The sequence below is a fragment of the Harpegnathos saltator genome, unplaced genomic scaffold, assembly GCF_003227715.2.
Source record: "Harpegnathos saltator strain DR-91 unplaced genomic scaffold, Hsal_v8.6 scaffold12, whole genome shotgun sequence".
In the NCBI taxonomy this organism is placed as follows: domain Eukaryota; kingdom Metazoa; phylum Arthropoda; class Insecta; order Hymenoptera; family Formicidae; genus Harpegnathos; species Harpegnathos saltator.
The window spans coordinates 613,345-633,039 of NW_020229895.1; the positions used below are offsets into that span (position 1 = coordinate 613,345).

The window sequence follows — 19,695 nt, forward strand, 5'->3', positions numbered from 1 at the left end:
TTCATTCTCCTCTCTCGATCTCTTTGTAATATTGGCAATCTCGTGTTAAACACACACCACCCGATAATTCCCATTCATCGGCGAATTGTAATTAACGAATTCGTTAGGCTCGTCTCATTGCGAGCAGGTTAGGTTAGACAAAAATCAAAGGCCTCCAAACGCCTCCGTCCTCCGCGGCAGCGCTCGACGCATCGCGCTCCGAGCGCCATCTATGCGCCGCGCACGGAACTCGCGCGTAGCCAACCACACGCTTCGGTGCGATTCAAATCCCCGCTCGTCGAGCGATCCCGACGGTAGGTTCGCCGGTGTCGTTCGCGCGAAAACCGTTACTGTGCCATATTGCGCGGCATCGTTGACGCATCGTGCGAGCGTGTTGTGCGAGCGATCGTCGGGGACGATGGCGGATGACGAGCAGGCCGGGTGTTCGAATAACGCGCAGCTGTTCCGGATCGCAATCTCCCACAGTCTGAGGAGCATCGCCGAGTCCGTGAGGTGAGCAACGGCGGAAAGGCGCGCACAGCTCCTTTCGATTTCGCGCGCGCGCGCTTAACCTCTTTCTCTCTCCCTCTCTCTCTCTCTCTCTCGCTCGTCTCACTCGTCTCCTCGTCACGGCGCGTGTTGTGTAGTCTTAGCCTGCGCGGGAAGTCGAGTGCGCGAGTCTGCGAGTCTTCCGTATCAAGTGGATAACCGTATCAAGAGGAATGTGGAACCTCTTCGGGCTGTCTAGTCTCGCGCCGTAATCATGTTGGAATCCCGCGACTTGCACATCATCGCGGACCCTTCCTCCATCGCTCGCCCCCCCCCCTCCCGTCGCCGCCCTCTCTCTTTTTCTCGGTCGCCGCCACGACTTCACGCGCGGTGAGTTAATCATGCGCGGAACACAAAGGGAAAGTTATAGTTTCTATTATGCGGATTATCGCTCGAGGCGTTCCTCCAGCATGTTGCCGAGTGAGAGGGGTCTCTCGCAATAATTTATCTTTCACCTGTCAGCGCGACTCCACCATTTCTCCGTCTTTCTCTTTCGCTCTATCGTCAAACTCGTCTCCCGCGCCGGAGATCACTTTTCTCGCTCCTGATCGTACCCCAGGTTCTCGAGATCCCTCTACTCTCTCGGCGTCTGCTGGAGCAACGAAATTACGCGATTTCCATGCTCAAACATGCTCGGCTAATAATAATAATAATAATACGACTGTTAAGTGTGTCAAGTATGCCGTGCGGTCGAGAGTGTATTCTCGGGTTTCAAGGACATCTGCTTTTGCAGATGTCAGGATTTTCAACTGTTCCCGGTCTCCTTGCCGTCGCCGGCGAATTTGGAAATTGACAGGTCGAAAGTCAAGAATGTATCACGCAACCGGCACATTGCAGACCTGATGCCCGCGAAAATGAGAAGATCCATCGAAGCCAAGTTTTGTCGCGACGTAAACAAGTTTGGAGAATAAAAGACGGATGAGACGAGATCGTATGTCCTCGGTTGCGACTTGGAAAAACTCTGCGGGATCACTCTGAACTCGAAAAAGATATTATTTTCATTACTTATGTATTTATATTATCACCCTAGGCCACTTGTCCGGATTTCTCGTATTCGCGTTGCTCCAGTTAGAGATTAAGCTAATCGATCCACGAAGGGTCATCGTGTATCGTACCGCTAACACGACCGGGCTAATATCGTCCTCTTCTTTCTTTCACGGGAGACTATCGATTCGTGGTTTATCGACGCTGCGAGCCAACGCAGCCGGTCCCGAACGGGAAGAGGAAGGGATCTCCCGGTGTCGTCGATGACCCGACGCACGACGACGGCACAACTCGGTGTTACTCGATGTCATTGGCCTCCGTGGTTCGCATGTTAATTCCCTCAGGCTCGCTCACGTGGCCGCACGTATCGTCCCCGCTCGATCTGAGCTCCCGGGTGGCGGTTAATCCGCCGCTTAATCGGGATCCCGTTCGGCGGCGACAGGTCTGCCTTCTTCCGAGAAGGTCTCCTTAGAGAGAGACCTCTACGAGAAAGCCCTCGACGGACCACCGGTTGACCTTCGAAGAATTCCACGAAGCATTCGAGGAAACAAAGGATCCACGCATACCGTGCGCTGGTCGGTCACTCGGTGCGTGTCGCGTGAATCGTGCGTGCGTGCGTGCATGCGTGCGTGCGTGCGTGCGTGCGTGTTCCCGCGGCACAAGGTTCATTCTCTCGCCAGTCGTGCGTCGGTAAGGATCGAGAATGCTCATCGGCGTCGTCAGCGTTCCGTGCGAGAAGTGAAGTTGAAAGCCGGGCTCTGGGGCGATCCACGTCCTCGGCCGAGGACGTTAGAAATTAAGTATCGCAGTTTTATCCACACAGTGGAATCATCTCAAATGCGTCGAATTGATTCTGAAAGATTTTTTCCCACAAACGCCGAGGAGATGTCGATGCGAACACGAGGCACTTTTCGAATGGAGATACACGACAGATTTTGATGTGTCTCCTGCGAGAGAGGATCACGCTGAGAATCAATCTGATACTTCGATTGTTACTCGATTCATAAACGTTACGAACGTTTGTCTCAGCACTTGAGAGAATTAATTGGATTCTGCGCACGTGTCGGAAATGCGGCAAGTTATCGGCGCGGTCCCCGCGGACACGCAACCGGGACAAATCGCCGGGCTATCAGAAGCGGAAGTATGCTTAGTTAGGTCTGGACTAATGCAAATATGTAGCACTGATATCAAATTGCACCAGTCCCGGCCTGATTGAGTATACACAGGAAACGACGCCTACTACCACTTCCGCTTGGCGCGATACGCGACTCGCGGGGAGAGCCAAGAGATTTTAGGTGAGTGCAGGCAGGTATAATGAGTAAGTAGCGGCGCGCTCGTATCACAATCACAGAGAGAGAGAGATAGCGGAGGGGGGGGGAGAGCGATAGGGCGAATATTGTGTCAGGATAGACGTTGGAAGCTCTCGTGAGAGAAAATCGGATCTTACCATTGTATGCTTAATGTAACGCGACGAACGGGGTCGATTAGAGCCGTTCGAACGAGCCGTCTCTTGTGATCGAACCGGCCGCCGGCTCTTTGTCTGGCGCCGGGACAAAGAAAAATTCGATCCTCCGGCGATAGTCGGCCGCACGCACCAACTATGCATCATACACGGGGGAATGTGCATCCGGTCGCGGCGTGCGTAGGAGCCGGCCGGAGTAAGGACGCGTATCATTCTTACACGCACACGCAGGTATCGCGCGCGTATTGTTTAAGTCGATAAGCTTCCATTCTCTGAAACGAGATAAAGCCGATAATTTGAGCCACGCCTGGCACGCAGCAGTTTGTTGTATTATATTATACCCCGCGCACGCTGCGATACGCGTTACAACTTTAGGAAACGGTCAGGGGGGCGGGAGGGGGGTATCGTTTGTTAAATAAAGCGTTGTTGGCAACGCTAATAAAGCTCGAGCAAGTCATTAATTCGGCACAGCGACGCCGGAGCTCTGATTTATTCCGCTCGCGTAACAATAAGTTCTCTCCCGATCGTATCTTTCGTTCCAGCGAGGACGAGTTCGTCGAGATACTCTCTCTCACGACCCTCAAATCCAAGACCGCAAAGAAGCTGCACCAAGCCATGGTGCAGGAGCTGTACCGCGGCATGAACGGCGACCTGGAGGCTATGCTGGACAAGGGCGCTCTGCAAGATGCTTTCATTAAGGCCGCTAAACTGTCGGAAGACAGCATGACGTCTGCTGACGAGAACGCGTGGTTAGTTGATTCGTTCACTCGTTAACGGAGAATCATCATTCGCTGGGTGAATCTCCTTGATCTTTTTGATTCGAGTTGACGTTTCGTTGTAGGCGTCCACCGGGAGACGTGGCGTTGCACTTGAGATCCCTCGACGTACATACAATCAAGAAAGCGACAGAAGAACTGGAGGAGCGGCTGAACGAGGTGGAGAGGGAAAATGACACCCTGATAAAGACTATCGCGGACAGTAGATTGAGGATACGCACGGCGAACAACAACGTGGCGAAAATCTTGGATTATGCGCCCGTTATTTTACAACGGTTGGAGAAAACATATGAGCAATTGACGACTTGCTTGAGAGCAAATGAGAATTGATAGCGAATGACTTCGAGCACGGTCCCGAGGACATAATGTACATATATGATAAAACGCACATTTTTGTTGAAATTAGACACTTTTGTCGAGTAGTCACTCGCGTCTCATGACTCAAATGTATTTTCTCCAGACGCTCCCGCAGAATCTGCTCTTCCATTCGCGTGTTGTTCAACTCGAACAGCGCTTTGTACCGATACCGACGCTGCACGTCGGCAAATCTCCATCTTCACGTTTCCGTACTTGTCGCACGCAACAGCTTATCAATTTTGACTTGTAATAATTAACACTTCGCTCCATCTGATCAAGTTCGCTAGCGAGGTTAGAATTACACGCAAAAGATTTCTGCTTGTACATTTATATCGTTACATATCGCTATGTTGAATTGTATTAAGTTAAGTTACTTTAAGTTTAATTATACAAATTCTTTATTATTGTATTATATCGTTCGTAGTTATGTTGCTCCTTCCCTCTGTCTTCAAGTGTCTCAAGAGTGTTTATTCGCTTTCGTGTGTCTTCCGGGATGAACGCGGCGTCCTCACTCCTCAGACTTTTTCGTCAATTCTTCTAACAAAGTTGCGTTCTTTTCCTAAATAACAAAGACGTTGGTTTATACGCAAATGATGCAAACGTTGGGATTACTTTTTGTTCCGTGATCATGGCTTTCACCTAGGCGAGTTTTCTGTCGTTATCGTCGACGTTTTTTCTCAATTGTATCGGCTCCTGCATCAACATGTTTCTCTGCATTGTCGCAACATCGTTGACTATCGCGCGAATATTCTCGTAGAGATTTTCGCAACCGCCTGTCTTCTCCACGCACTCATGAGTCAAATGCATTTTCTCCAGACGCTCCCGCAGAATCTGCTCTTCCATTCCGCGTGTTGTTCAAACTCGAACAGCGCTTTGTACCGATACTGCTGCACGTCGCATCTTCTCCATCTTCACGTTTTCGCGACTTGTCGCGACAGCTTTTCAATTTTGACTTGTAATAATTAACGCTTCGCTCCATCCGATTAAATTCGCTAGCGAGATCGATGCTCTCAAAGTTCATCGTACCGCTCTTGCTAGATGTTGCTGCTGTATGAATCATTAGTTTCTTCGATTGTTTTATTCTACAAGGAAATTTGAAAGAGTAGCAATAAAGAATCATGAAATCGATTATTTTCCGCTCGTCGTTCAACAAACTCGCCGAGATTCTCATAGAGTTTCTCACGATCCATGTTTGAAAGCGACCGTTCCGATTCAAAGTGCATCCAACAATATGGCGGCCGCTGCGGCAAAGCGTTTCCCGCGTAAATCAACGCCAACTTCGCGATTGGCTGAGCTGCGCCGATGACACGTTGCGGCTCGCTCCTTGCTGTTTCGCCACGACGACCGCGAGATGGCGGCAGCTGTCGATCAGCGCATGCGACGCAACGGCGTGCTGCTCGCGCGGATCGTCATTGCGACGTGATTGGCTGCGTTCCGAAATTCACTGCCACTACTGAAAATACATAGTTTGTGTCACGTATAGTATAGATTTTCAGTATTGGCAGGGAATTTCGGAACGCAGCCAAAGTGATCAGCGAGCGCTTGAGCGAGTGATTATTATCTGTGACTGGAGCATTCTTTTAGATTCTTCGTAGACCCAGAAGTATATAACCAATCAGGAGCGAGAATCACTAAGCGCTCATTGATCATTTTGGTTGCGTTCAGAAAACAAAACGCTCACTGAGCGCTAGTAACTATTGGTTCTTACTGTTAGATCCTTACATTCAGACCAATAACGTTAACGAATTACTCAACCGTTGTGTAACCGTTGTGTTTTCTGAACGCAGCCTTTATTTTTCTAAACGTAGCCATGTCTACTGTTGAGGTTTCGTGCGAGACTTTGGCCAAAGGAGTTAACTCTCCAGGTCATAATTTAGAAGAAGAAGAAGAAGAAGAAGAGGTTTCGTGTTTGTGCGTGAGAATTTGTCCGGGATTCACCAAATTCTCTGTATCGGCGGATCGCCAGCTACGAGTGAATAGACAATTATCTTTTATCGTATACTCGCACGTCGATCGCGCGCACAGAGCGTGGTGAATGTCGCGACGAAACATCACACGTTGAGAGGCGCGTCACTTCGAAAGGACACGTTCAGTTTTTATTTCTTTTCTTTCGAGGAGTTAATTCTGCCGAGCGTCCTACTGACACGCGCCGTGTTCGTCCCTGAAACAAGCTCAACTCTAAAGTAGGTTATTTATTGGGGTTCTTGTAGTTGGCTGTGTATGCCTAGAACTTTTCTGGAGTTAAATAAATAAATAACTGGCCTCTTCTCTGCTATGGTTAGAAGGTTGAACGTTAGAGTCACTTAGCATAACAAAGGTCTACGAAGTTAATGTTGAACTATTTTCACATTTTTAATGCTTTTAACATAAATACTGATAGGTAATTCTTTTTTTTCCAGAAATTGATAGTGAATGTATCAGGTTGTCTAAAAAATATTGAGCCTTTTGTGCACGAAATAGCGTTAGTGTCCCAAATCTCAGGGTATATGAGTCGCAGCAGGTCAGGCCTAAGCAGGTCATTTGACAGCTGACAGTTGAAGCTAGTAGACGTACAAAAAGTGTTGGAATTCTTATAATCAGATGTAAAATATTGCGTCGTGAAGATGAGTAAAATTACCACAAAACTGCGTTATACTTTACAATTTTATTTCGACAAAGGCGTAACTCCTACGGAGGCCCATACAGAAATTTGTGCTGTTTATGGGCAGGATTGCATATCAAAAGCAACAGTCACAAGATGGTTCATTCGTTTTCGTAAGGGAAATTTCAATGTCCGAGATGCTCCTCGCAGTGGGCGACCAAGAACAAAAAAAGCGAATGATATTCTGGCAAAAGTGAAGCAAGACCGGCATATAAGCAGTTATGACATCGGCAAGGCCCTAAAAATCAATCACCGAACAGTGTTAATCAATTTGGAGAAAGCTGGCTACAAAAAAAAGCTCAATGTTTGGGTGCCACATAATCTGACTAGAAATAATTTACTCGATCGAATTTCTATCTGCGAATCTCTACTGAAACGCAACGAAATCGAGCCATTTCTGGACCGGTTGATCACGAGTGATGAAAAGTGGATAACCTACTATGACTATGTGCAAAAAAAATCGCGTTCGAAGCAAGGAGAAGCTCCACGGTTTGTGACAAAGCCCAGGAAGATTATGCTGTGTGTTTGGTGGGATTGTAAGGGCATCGTGCATTACGAGCTGCTGCCGCCAGGCGAAACGATAAACTCGGACCTGTACTGTCAACAATTAGCGCGATTGCACCTAGTAATTCAAAAGAAACGGCCGGAACTGGTCAACAGCAAGGGTGTCGTATACCACCTGCAGCCTGACAACACCGGATCGCATACATCTTTAACGACCCGTCAGAAATTGAGAGAACTTGGCTGGGAGGTTTTAATGCATCCACCGTATAGCCCGGACTTGGCACCGTCAGACTATCATCTGTTTCGTTTTCTGACGTACTCCTTGAAAGGTGTTACGTTACCTTCAAAAGAGGCCTGTGAAGATCATGTGGTAAAACTTTTTAACAAAAAATCAAGGCAGTACTATAACACCGGGATTATGGTGTTGCCGAAAAAATGGCAGAAGGTCATTGAACAAAATGGTGCATATGTAACTTCATAATGTTATTTTCAAATAACAATAAATGTATTCTCAATCTTGACCTCCAAAGGCTCAATATTTTTTAGACAATTAATATTAAAATCTAAGATGGATATGTAAACAGATATTACTATCAAAAAGTTAATGGAGATAGGAACAGGTGTTCAACAAGAAGTTGCGAGTAATGGAGTAATGGAGAGGAGGTAGAAAAAGAGATGCTAGTAATGAAGCAAAAGATGCTAGCAAAGGTGTATGAAAAGGAGGAAGAAGGGCGTGAAAAGAGGTTGGAGATATTAAATTCGCAGAATAAGAACAGTAATCTATTAAAGAAACTTGTAAGTTTTTCTGACCTTTAATTTAATAATTTTTTCCAATATCGTAATTTTTAACATGTTCCATGGATAAGTACTTGGTTCTTTTCCAAATACTTCCATTAACACATAGCTAGATTAACCCATGACTCAAAACTTCTCACTGATTTTCTTGCTGATTTTGGTACTGGAGCAACATAATTTTGCAGAAAACTAGTGAGTTGTGCCCTATCAAAGAGCATGGGGGAGTTTCTTCAGGTCACCACATGGAACGTGTTAAATATTTGTTTTAACATTTTGATGTGTTTTTTATATTCTCTGTCACTGTTTTTCAGGCAGATGTAAATCTGATATATATCATGCGAAAAGGGACAGTGACCCCTAGGAGTGTTGTGGCCTATATGTGGAAAAAAATTGGAAGTTTGATGATTTTCCTTTAGCAAGGAAAAATAAGTGGATGGCGTATTTAGAGCAGTCAGAAGTACAAGCCGAATTTCTTAGACCTCTGTGATAAAGAAATAATAACAACCACTGCTATAGAACTCTGTAAGAATGAAAGCGAATTTGATCGCTGTCCGTATAGATTGAGTCCAACTTTCACCATGTCTGTTCACCAACTTTCGTCATGTTCATGATACTTTTTTAACACCTAACGAATAGAAGATAATGGCATTAATATGGAAACTGACCCCATTTTCAAGAAACACACTCTTCAAGATTAGATCTGACGGAGATCTATGGATAGAGGAAATGGTAGTATAAAATGTGACCCTCTATATAAAGGATGAATTTACAAGACGGTTACTCGTTAATCGTCGTTATCTGGGCGAACCTCCTTGGTCTCCTTGATCCCAGTCGACTTTCCGTTGCAAGCGACCACTGGGAAACGTGGCGTTGCACTTGAGATCGTTCAACATATGCACAATCAAGAAAGCGACTGAAGAGCTGGAGAAGCGGGTGAACCAGATGGAGAGGAAAAATGAAATGCTGATGAAAGCCATCGCGGAGAGAAGATCGAGGATATGCATGGTGAACAACAATGTCGCACAGTTTTGGAACACGCGCCCGTTATTTTACAACAGTTGGAGAAAATTTGCGAGCAATTGGCGACTTACTTAAGAGGAATTGATAGCGAATGACCTCGTGCACGGTCTCGAGGACATAATGTATAGATGGAAAAACATTTTTATTGAAATCAAACACTTTTGTCGAATATAATTATACGGAAAAGATTTATACGGAAAAGAATTATACGGAGAAATCTGCTTGTTTATATATTTCGTTATATCGCTATGTAGGATTACATTAAGTTACGTTAAATAAGTTAAGTTAAATCAAGCTGAATTACAAATATAAATTAAAATACAAATTCTTTAATTCAGATATAAATTCTTTTTTTAATACAAATTGTTATATATAGTATTCTTTCGTCTGTCTTCATGTGTTCCAGAAGAACATTTATTCGTTTTCGTGCATCTTCCGGGATGAACGCGACGTCCTCAGGCTTTTTCGTCAATTCTTGTAGAAAAGTTGCGTTCTTTTTCTAAATAAGAAAGAAGTTGGTTTATACGCAAATGATGTCTCGTCAATGACTCATTACGAATACAGTAATGTGAACGTTGGGATTATTTTTTGTTCCGTGATCATGGCTCTCACCTAGGCGAGTTTTCTGTCGTTATCGTCGACGTTTTTTCCCAATTGTATCGGTTCCTGCATCAACATGTTTCTGCATTGTCAACTGCATTGTCACAACATCGTTGACTATCGCGTGAATACTCTCGTAGAGATTTTCGCAACCGCCTGTCTTCTCCACGCACGTCTCATGATTCAAATGCATTTTCTCCAGACGCTCCCGCAGAATCTGCTCTTCCATTCCGCGTGTTGTTCAACTCGAACAGCGCTTTGTACCGATACTGCTGCTACTGTCGCATCTTCTCCATCTTAACGTTTTCGCGACTTGTCGCGACAGCTTTTCAATTTTGACTTGTAATAATTAACGCTTCGCTCCATCCGATTAAATTCGCTAGCGAGATCGATGCTCTCAAAGTTCATCGTACCGCTCTTGCTAGATGTTGCTGCTGTATGAATCATTAGTTTCTTCGATTGTTTTATTCTACAAGGAAATTTGAAAGAGCAGCAATAAAGAATCATGAAATCGATTATTTTCCGCTCGTCGTTCAACAAACTCGCCGAGATTCTCATAGAGTTCCTCACGATCCATGTTTAAAATAGAGCTGATAATACCCGGGTACCCTTTCACTATTCGAAATTCATGGGAAATACTCGGGTAGCCGGGTATCTGGGTATTACCCGTATTATCCATATTACTCATATTATCCGTATTACTCGCATCATCTATATTACTTGAATATCCATGTTATCTATAAGATATCCGTATTATCTATAAGATAATTGTGTTGACAGCTTTGAAAACGTAATAATAATAAATGTATGTATGTATGTATGTATGTAAATGTATGTATGTATATTTATGTGTGTAGTATGTGCGTATGTGTGTATACATTTGATTTTTATATTTAAACTTTATATAGAATGTAAGATTTTGTGCAGAATAAAAATTAAAATAATGATTTATTCTCGTTTAGAAATATTAACAGATTTACATTTTCGGTAGATAAACAATTTTGTTTTGCAGTAACTATGTTCCCTGCGGTTGAGAAAACCCTTTCCGAACTGGCTGAGGATGCTGGTATTGCCAAATAAATTTTTGCTAATGCGGCAATCGTAGGATACAAGTTTTCATGTGCTTTCCACCATTTTAATGGATCTAATGGATTATGAGAAATTTGTGCTTCAGCTAAGTACATTTGATATTGAGAAAGGTTATCTGTAGATCTTTTTGGAATTGCAAAAATAAAGTCTAAATCCGTTTCTATTTCGGTTTCATGTGTTTCAGTTTGCGTAATGTTAGAAGAGACATTGATAATTTTTTGTTGTACATAGATTTTAATTTTATTTGCTTCCGTATCTATTTCTGATCGAAGATCTTTATATCTTGGATCGAGAAAAGAAGCTAATTGTTCTGGACTAACAAAGTCATCTGTAGCTGCCATATTAAAGTGCGTCGTAATATTTTCTTTAAATTCAGCAATAAAATTACTATCACTAACCACTTTGCAGAAGTAATTATTCATCAAGACTTCTTATGATTGTACGAACAGCTGATAATATAACTTTAGTTTCGCTACAAAAGATTTTAGTTGCAGTTTGCAGGGGTTGTAATAAAATGATCATTTCTTCCATCAATGTCCAGATATTTTCGAGGATTTCTAAATTAATCGCAGTAGTAGAGGTAGTGTAAGCTCTGTCTGCCAATACTGCACACACAGCACTGCGGTTTTGATATAATGAGTCGCACATCATATATACTGAATCCCATCGCGTAGGGCAACTTTGAATTAACCGTTCTTGTTTTATATCAAGTTGAACCTGCTTCTTTTCCAGAGCATTGGTTGCAATATTAGAGTGTTTAAAGTGACTGACAATTTTACTTGCTTTGTTGCATACGGTGTGACATTCCGGAATACTATTTAATACATCTTTTACGCATAACTGCAATATATGTGCATAGCAATTGACGCTATGCTCAACATCAGTCAGTAGTCGCATAGCAGCTTTAATAGAACTTGCTTTATCATGAACTACAACATGTACAGATTTCAGTTCCCATTCTCCTCGTATCACTTCCAAAGCTGCAGCTAAATTGGCAGCTGTAGGTCGGTCGTCTAAACTTAATGTGGTCAATGTAAAATATGTATAAAATGTATAAAATCCACTCGGAATTAATGAAATGAACTGTTGTAGGTAAATATGAGTCTTGTGCTCTAGATGACCATTCATCTGTAGTGATAGCAACTGCAGAAGACGCGGCATTAATATATGTCACGATCTTTTCTTTAATCTTATCATAAGCCAGATCTAGATGTGAACGAATCACTTGTGGATAAGGAATTTCATAATTTGGCTCTAAGACTTTCATAAATTTTATAAATCCATCGCTACGTGCAAATGAAAGACACATAGCTGTCATTTGCGCTAGAGCTTCGGATATATGCTCTTTCCTTACAGCGGAACATTGTGTAGTTTCTTCCGTGATACGTCTCTTCTTCCGTTCTATTTTATATATGTAGAAGTTGAAGGACTTGATGTAGATGCCAGTGATACATTATTTGACATGTCATTAACTTCATCACACGATTCGACTTCAACACTGATGGAAAAAAAAATATCAAAATGTTAAATTAAAATTTTCGAAAAATAATAGAAAATAAATTCAACAATTCAACGATACAATCGCGAAATCGACGTTACGAATATTTTAAAACATCGTTATTATCTTCATCATTTTTCGAGACCGAAAGAGTATTTCACAGCATAGCATATATTACTAATTTATTAATATAATTTAATCAATATAATCTTTTTATTCACCTGTCATCGGTAGAAGTTGGCAAAGTTAATTTGTGTTTCAATTTTAAATGTTTATCGATGTAAATCCTCCGTAATTCAGAGTGAGTAACCACATACTTTACATTTCGCCTGTATTTTCTATCTTCTGACGGTACAGCATATTTCCATACCCAACTTTTTGGACGCGACATAATTAGTAGCAAACGCCGTAATTAAATACAGGTTACATCTGATTACGATATTAAATTAACGTATGTCATCGAGACTGTCAGAAGTTTGACATGAAGTAGGCAGATAATTTAAACAAACACGAAAAATAAAAGTACGGGTAATACGAGCGAGTACCCGGGTATTTTCAACATATTTCAGATAGTGAGCGAGTACTCGGGTACCCACCCGAGTAATTCATTACCCGGTCCAAATCATCAGCTCTAGTTTGAAAGCGACTGTTTCGATTCAAAGCGTATCCAACAATATGGCGGCCGCTGCGGCAAAGCGTTTCCCGCGTAAACCAACGTCAACCTCGCGATTGGCTGAGCTGCGCCAATGACACGTCGCGGTTCGCTCGTGTTTCGCCACGACGACCGCGAGATGGCGGTAGCTGTCGATCGGCGCTTGCGACGCAGCGGCGCGGTGCCCGCGGATCGCCATTGCGACGTGATTGCCTGCTGAAGTTTCGTGTTTGTGCGTGAGAATTTGTCCGGGGTTCACCGAATTTTCTGGATCGGCGGATCGCCAGCTACGAGTGAGTAGACAATTATCTTTTATCGTACACTCGCACGTCGTTCGCGCGCACAGAGGAACGCGAACGACCGCGCGTGGTGAACGTCGCGACGAAACGTCACGCGTTGAGAGGCGCGTCGCTTCGAAGGGACGCGTTCGATTTTTATTTCTTTTCTTTCGAGGAGTTAATTCTGCCGAGCGTCGACCGCCGAAGCGTCCTACCCTCGTCGCGCGTCGCGTCCGTCCCTCCCTCGCGTGGCCTCGTTCGATCGGCGTCGGGCCATTTGCCGGTCTCGGTAACTCGACGATTCGTGAATTTTTCTGATTTTTCCACGCGACGAATCTCTAGGCGTATCGACGACGCGACTACGAGACACGAACGCGCCAGCGTTTTGGAGGTTAGGCTCGCGACAACGCGTCGCTCCAGAAGCGCGCGGTGCCGCCACACGAGCATTGGCGTACACGGCAACGAGCTCGGCTCGCGATGATGGTCGAGAATTGACCGCCTGCGCAGCGACGGTAGCGGTAACGGCAGGTGAATAATCTCTGCGAATCGTGAGCTCCTGCATTTTTGTCCGCATTTTTGCCGGGTTTCACGGTGAATCGGCGAGCACGCTGCGACACTGCGCGGCAATGTCGAACCGTGCACGTCAGAATCGAACGAACACGTCGACACGGCCGATAGAGTCGCACTCTCTCGTGCTATGTGTCCGAATAATTGTGTAAGCGATATTTTTACGACGGTCGATGTTCGATATATTTTTCGAACGAATTTCCCTTCATGATTCCTTTTTATTCAACTTATCATTTTCGCGTATACGTCAGTATATACATATACACGTTTGCGTAGCAGCATCGTCGTTTGAACAGGCGGCCGTTATGACACACACCGCAGTGTGACACACACACACACATTGTTTACCCGCTGCAAAGAGGTGAAGGAGAGTTCGATATCTACACGGGCGTTATCTTGCGAGCGCGATAAGCGCTATGTATGACGCGCGTTCCATTTCGTGATTATGAGACACGTTCTAAGCCTGCTGTCGGTTTGACAGCGTACATTCCTGGTCGTACATTTAGCGCTACATGTTGACGTTCGATTCTCCAATTTCGCGAGGTAAGTGAGAGCGAGAGAGAGAGAGAGAGAGAGAGAGAGAGAGAGAGAGAGAGAGAGAGAGAGAGAGAGAGAGAGAGAGCAAGTACCGTGCGCGACCTTCGTGTAAGACAAACAAATCTCTGAATCGGTCGCGCGTTCTTGAACAGAGACTGCCACATTTAAGGTTAATACCATTTGTAACTGCTTATATTTGGTCTGTTCTTTTTTTCTGCACCACTGCACTGGTGCAGTAAGTTAAAGTGAGACAAATATGTACTTGTCTCACTCGAACTTATTGCACTAATGCAGCGGTGCAGAGGAAAAGAACAGACCTATTGTTTCGTGCGCGTGAATGTTCTGAAAGTACAATCGTTTGATAACACGTTTTAGAAACGTGTGCGAAAGTCGATATTTCTGGTACGAAAATATTGTGATACTGAAGATTAACTTTGGAGAGTTTCTAAATGAGGTTAGTGACAAGGTTACATGTTTAGCCGATTTCCGATCAAATACGAGTTCGAGTAGAATTCTCGGTGAAAACTCAGTCTCACGGTATTGCAATGTTGACAATTGAAAAATTACAATAAATGACGGACATTCTCGCAAGCACGGCGCGATTAATTCTGAGACATTCTTGATAATTTTGCGCGTAGCGAAACGCGCGTAGCGATACGCCGCGAAGGCGGGCATTTCGAGCGACGATAAATCCTCTTTCCCGCAACGGATGAAAATATCCACATATAAATTGGCTACGTCGTTAATGTGCCGCGGATTAACGTTTTTCCCCGCTAACGAGAATGATTTTATATTTTCGCCGATGCGAGCAAGCGTAACGAATCGCCCGGCACGTCGACTCAATACCGATCTTTCATTCCCCAGAGCAATACCTTCGGCCAGATGAAGAAATATGTGGCTTTTTCTGGTGCGTCCAAACAGGGCGTTCGTGTTGCTCTGTCAATAAACTTGTATCGAATACATTTTTACGAGCGTGGTATATCCGCTACCGCCGCGCCGCGCCGCGCCGCGCGCGATCAATGCTTTGAGATTATTTCAGTTTCCGAAATACGGCGGAATTGCCTCGGACTCGGGGAGGAAAAGAAATAGAACCGACGTCAGATGCATTCTACGATTCGTTCCGTAAAAGTCGCGTCTCTAGAAGGCGCGAGATGTGCGCGGCAGTTCTTTCATATTAAATAAATAAAGGTAAAGCTTGAAATCGCGGAGTTTTGCGGCGGCGGCGGTCGAGGAGACCATCCGAACATTTCGTCCCGGGACATAACACGCTTGGTAACATGCTTATAATTAGTAACGCATTACTCTGTGCGCGTGCGGACGTTTGAAGAACAGATGCCTTACATGCGCGTGTATGTGTCATGCGCCGGCTGATATTAAATTACGCGTGAACGACTGAAATTCCCCGCGAGTAACAAATCTATTAATAACTCGATCTGGAAGACATTTTTATCTCGCGAGCAATCGTTGAGGCACGACGATTCCTCTCAGCGAGCGCTGCTTCGCCGCTCGCTCTTCGTTTGTATCTCGCGGTTATCGCGAGCTCTCTCGCGAGAGCAGGCAATAGATAATTGCGCTGCATTAATCCAGAGCCGAGCTAGCGCGCGCGCGTCATGATGACGCGGCGTAGACTCGTTCGAAAACAAAATTTGCCCGGCCTCATTTCGTAGCCGAGCCACCGCGTGCGAACTTTCGACGATCGATTCTCACCGTTCGTGTCCGCGCGATCGTTGGAAGCTCCAGGTGTAATCGGGGTCCGATGCCGAGACGGATTTCCCAAAGTCCCGATAATTCCTCATTAATTCGCGCGAGATATGCAATACCATTCGCGCATAAAATGGACGAAATGCCGCGCCTTGGAGTAAAATACCGTTTGGAAAGAGCACTCGCTAATTTCAGCGTGAGAGAGAGAGAGAGAGAGAGAGAGAGAGAGAGAGAGAGAGAGAGAGAGAGAGAGAGAGAGAGAGAGAGAGAGAAAGGGAGAGAGAGAGAGAGATAGTGATAGCGCCGCGTGTAGTTTGCTCGCCATTTATTTATACCGCATACAATCAAGAGTATCAACATAATTCGGTGGCCTCCCCTCTCCCTCTCTCAACAGCGGTATTCGTAATTCGGTAATCACGTAAATGAGGTGCCAGCGGAAACAGAACTCGACGGTGCAGGTCCAGAGGAAACGCGAGCCCCTTATTCATCATCGCGACGGAGGGTGCAGAGGGGAAGGCTTAGTTTGGGCTAGGTCAAGCCGGGTTAGTTCGTCCCCGAGTAGCAATCGAGGGGTTAAGGGTTCAGCGGGAAGGACAGGCGAGGGGGATAGCTCAGCCGTTTCATCCAATTTCTCGGTGGCGAGGGCGGGAGAGGACGGTGGTGGTTCGCCTGAACGGCGGCGGGGGTGGATTTCTGCCGACTACTCGCCCCCTCCCCTCCCCTCCCCCGGGTCGGTCCCTTGCCCCACCGCTTGACACAATGGCACAACAAAGCGTTACCAGGGTAACTGGCCGACGGTGCGGTTGCCATCACAAAACTTTCCAACTTGTGATTGCAAACATTAACGTCGCCGCGGCACACGCGCGCTGCCGTGCGGATTCACACGCACATACGACACGCCGCGCGTTTTCTCTCTCTTTTTCTCCCCCCCCCCCCGGCTCTCTCTCTCTCTCTTTCTCTTTCTCTCTTTGTCTCCCTGTTTCTCTCTCTCTCTCTCTTTCTCTTTCTCTCTTTGTCTCCCTGTTTCTCTCTCTCTCTCTCTCTCTCTCTCTCTCACTCTCATATTCTCTCTTGCTCACTCGCTCGCCCGCGCTCGGCACGCGAGCACGCGTGCCTGAGACACGCACTTTGTTGTTTCCGCTAAGTACCGGGTGGAAAACAACGCCGACGACGATGACGGCGGCGGCGAAGGAGGCGGGCCGGCGGTGGCGGTGCCTCTTCTTTGTGAATCGTTACGGTTCAAGGTTTCGTTTTATTGTAGCCTCTTTGTAGGTTGAATTTGTTTTCCCTTTTCAAGGTAGCAAAAGAGGGGAGGGGGGAGAAGGAGAGAAAGACAGGTATATCCGTATTCGGACGGCAGGTGCGTTCTCTCCCAAAGCTCACGGCGATGCTGCGGCGATGTTGAAATTTAATCATCGAGAAATACAGGCCTCTTTTGCGCTCGGGTCAGTACGCGAGTACACATGGATACGTAAATGTGCCAGAGCGCGGCGTTTGTTTGAAAAATTCGTGCGTTCGACGCTTGCGATTTAATGGAAATTTCGCGATTCTCCGAGAGACTAACGGACTCGGAATGTTGATAAAGAGATAGGCATTAGCTAACTAATCGCCTCGCGCAAACGGAGGAGGTTCTCCAGTCAGGCGAGATCGGCGTTGATCAATGTCGGTGTCCGAGCATGGTTGTTAATTTGAAGCCGCAAGGTTCGCCGATTCTAGGTCTTGAGAAAATGCGCGGACCGAGTTACGGTTAGCCTTGATTATTTTGCAGCCTCGGCGGCGCAGGCGCGAGCGAGCGCGCGAGTTAGTCTCACGATTTATGCAAAGAGATCGACCCTCTCCGACGCGCGCGCGCTGCTCAACCTTGATTACACTTTTATCACTTGAAACAGGTCCGGCACTTTCAGCGCGTACTGTTCGCCGTAACACTGACACCGCTTACATGTAATAACACACATGGTGCGGTAGGAGGGAGGCGCACAGAGCAGAGAGAGAGAGAGAGAGAGAGAGAGAGAGAGACGGATTGACCCAGTTGCGCGCGTAATTTTACAATCTAGCTTAGCGAGTTCTCGTGTGTCCTTTTTCCCTTTTTTACGCTAAACGGATTGTCACGGGACGTTTTCGCACGCGCGTCCGCGGCAGCCGACACCGATTATATTTCCCACGCGCCACGTAATCGATACGAACCGGAACGACAGATGCATTCGCCGTTTTATTTACAATCGCGATTTGCAGCGGTCGCAATTTGCGTCCCGATCGGTCCGAATCCCGAAGGCGCCACGGGATTTCGGGGCTCGCCTGGTATTCCGATTTGATGGATGTCAAATTGAATTAAAGGGGAAGAGAAGGGAAGGGGAGAATGGGAATCGACAGCATCGTATTAGGTTGATTTAGAAGTCTCTCCTCATAGAATATACTACATTTTATTCCCCTCGGTATATTTCTACTGTATCCGTTTGTGTCGAGGCTCGCTCGGTATTTGCGAGGAGGAATTTTTGAATCGGTCCTCACGTTATCATGTACGGCGCGTTTGATTAATGAGAAAACGAGACGGAGAATCGTCTCGGACGTTGAGGATGGCAAGAATGAACGATTTATCTTCGTGTCTCATAGAGGAGACTGGTGCCTTTAATAACGACGGGAAATCCGAATTATCTCGCAACGAGTGACGAAACTCTTAATTAAATAGCGGAAAGATAGAAAATAGAAGCCGCGTCTAGATCGGTCTCACGAACGCAACGAGATATTTTATTTCCGTACTTAGCGAACCGTGTTTCGCGGAGCGATAAATTAAGCATATAATTCTCAATTTCCCTCTAGCGCGCGCGCACTCAGCCGACTTCTCTCTTTCTCCCGCTCAAGATGGGAAAATTATTTACCCGCTAAATTGACTCATTCTCAGTCCCAACGCGCCGCTCGGTAATCGCTACTCGCATAACGTTCGCGGTGTATTTATCTCTCACACCATTTCTCAATTATGGCTCTTAAACTGTCCGCAAGATAATCAAGTTACACCTCCCGCGGAGCAGCTCCGGCTTTTTTATCTTATTATTTCGCATTGAGTATTAAATTTGCATTACCGTTTCTCTCCCGCGTAACGTGATTTGCGCGGATGCGCTCTCTTCGCCGCCTCGCGAACTAAAACGATATGTGCCATCGATTTCGCACACTTTCGTCGTGTTCTAGTTAGCCATCTGTTCGAGGAAAACGCGCGGCTAAGTGAAACCGCTTTGTGCAAATGACATGAATCTAAAATAAGATAGACGTTATAGCAGCAATCTGGCGAGGTGTTGCTTCGACAGTCGTTTTTAAATCATTCACTATGCGCAGCTCTTTTTCTCTCTGTCCTCTTTCCACCGTGTCTCTCGGTTGCCTCGACGTTTTTTCTCGACGAGCCGACGATCCGCGGGTCGAATTCTCCCCCTGACCTGTTCCAAAGGATTTCGAGGGTTCTCGGAAAAATCGTGCGAATTAATGTCTCACGATCCCATCGATCGATAGAGGTGACACCTGGTGCGGCTAATTACGGGACGCGAACTCATCGGCCGTAATTGCGCGCAATAAGCTCGCAGCCGCGCACCTATTCGTCGTGCGCTATTTGCGGCGTACGGCCGCAGAGAGGCATCTCTCTGGCGCTTTTGCCCCGTGCCTATTAACGAACGAGCTGGAAAATGGTTCGGCTAATTTCGATAACAACGACCGCGCTGAC

The 19,695-nt window shown here is 45.8% G+C and overlaps 3 protein-coding genes across 5 annotated transcripts in view; all 3 read left to right on the plus strand.

Moving 5' to 3' along the window:
* Nucleotides 1-291: 291 nt before the first annotated feature.
* On the plus strand, nt 292-4,519 carry LOC105184321 (uncharacterized). Of its 2 annotated transcripts, XM_011143033.3 has the most exons (4): nt 293-492; nt 3,517-3,723; nt 3,816-4,117; nt 4,211-4,519. In XM_011143033.3, exons 1-3 carry the CDS (start codon nt 398-400, stop codon nt 4,078-4,080), a joined length of 567 nt encoding a protein of 188 aa, XP_011141335.2. In that variant the 5' UTR covers nt 293-397; the 3' UTR covers nt 4,081-4,117; nt 4,211-4,519. The 2 variants fall into 2 exon arrangements, with proteins under 2 accessions (XP_011141334.2, XP_011141335.2); XM_011143032.3 differs by having other exon boundaries at nt 292-492; nt 3,816-4,519.
* Nucleotides 4,520-5,888: 1,369 nt separating this feature from the next.
* LOC105184318 (histone-lysine N-methyltransferase SETMAR-like) lies at nt 5,889-9,772 on the plus strand. 2 transcript variants are annotated; one of them, XM_011143031.3, is made up of 3 exons: nt 5,889-6,290; nt 6,507-8,047; nt 8,359-9,772. In XM_011143031.3, exon 2 carries the CDS (start codon nt 6,711-6,713, stop codon nt 7,731-7,733), a length of 1,023 nt encoding a protein of 340 aa, XP_011141333.1. In that variant the 5' UTR covers nt 5,889-6,290; nt 6,507-6,710; the 3' UTR covers nt 7,734-8,047; nt 8,359-9,772. The 2 variants fall into 2 exon arrangements, with proteins under 2 accessions (XP_011141333.1, XP_019697524.1); XM_019841965.2 differs by having other exon boundaries at nt 5,889-6,079.
* A 3,303-nt stretch (nt 9,773-13,075) lies between these two features.
* Nucleotides 13,076-19,695, plus strand: part of HnRNP-K (Heterogeneous nuclear ribonucleoprotein K) — a 110,476-nt gene continuing 103,856 nt past the window's right edge. The window contains exon 1 of the mRNA XM_025305284.1: nt 13,076-13,199. The gene's annotated coding sequence lies outside the window, so the exon portion shown is untranslated. The remainder of the gene's footprint in view (nt 13,200-19,695) is intronic.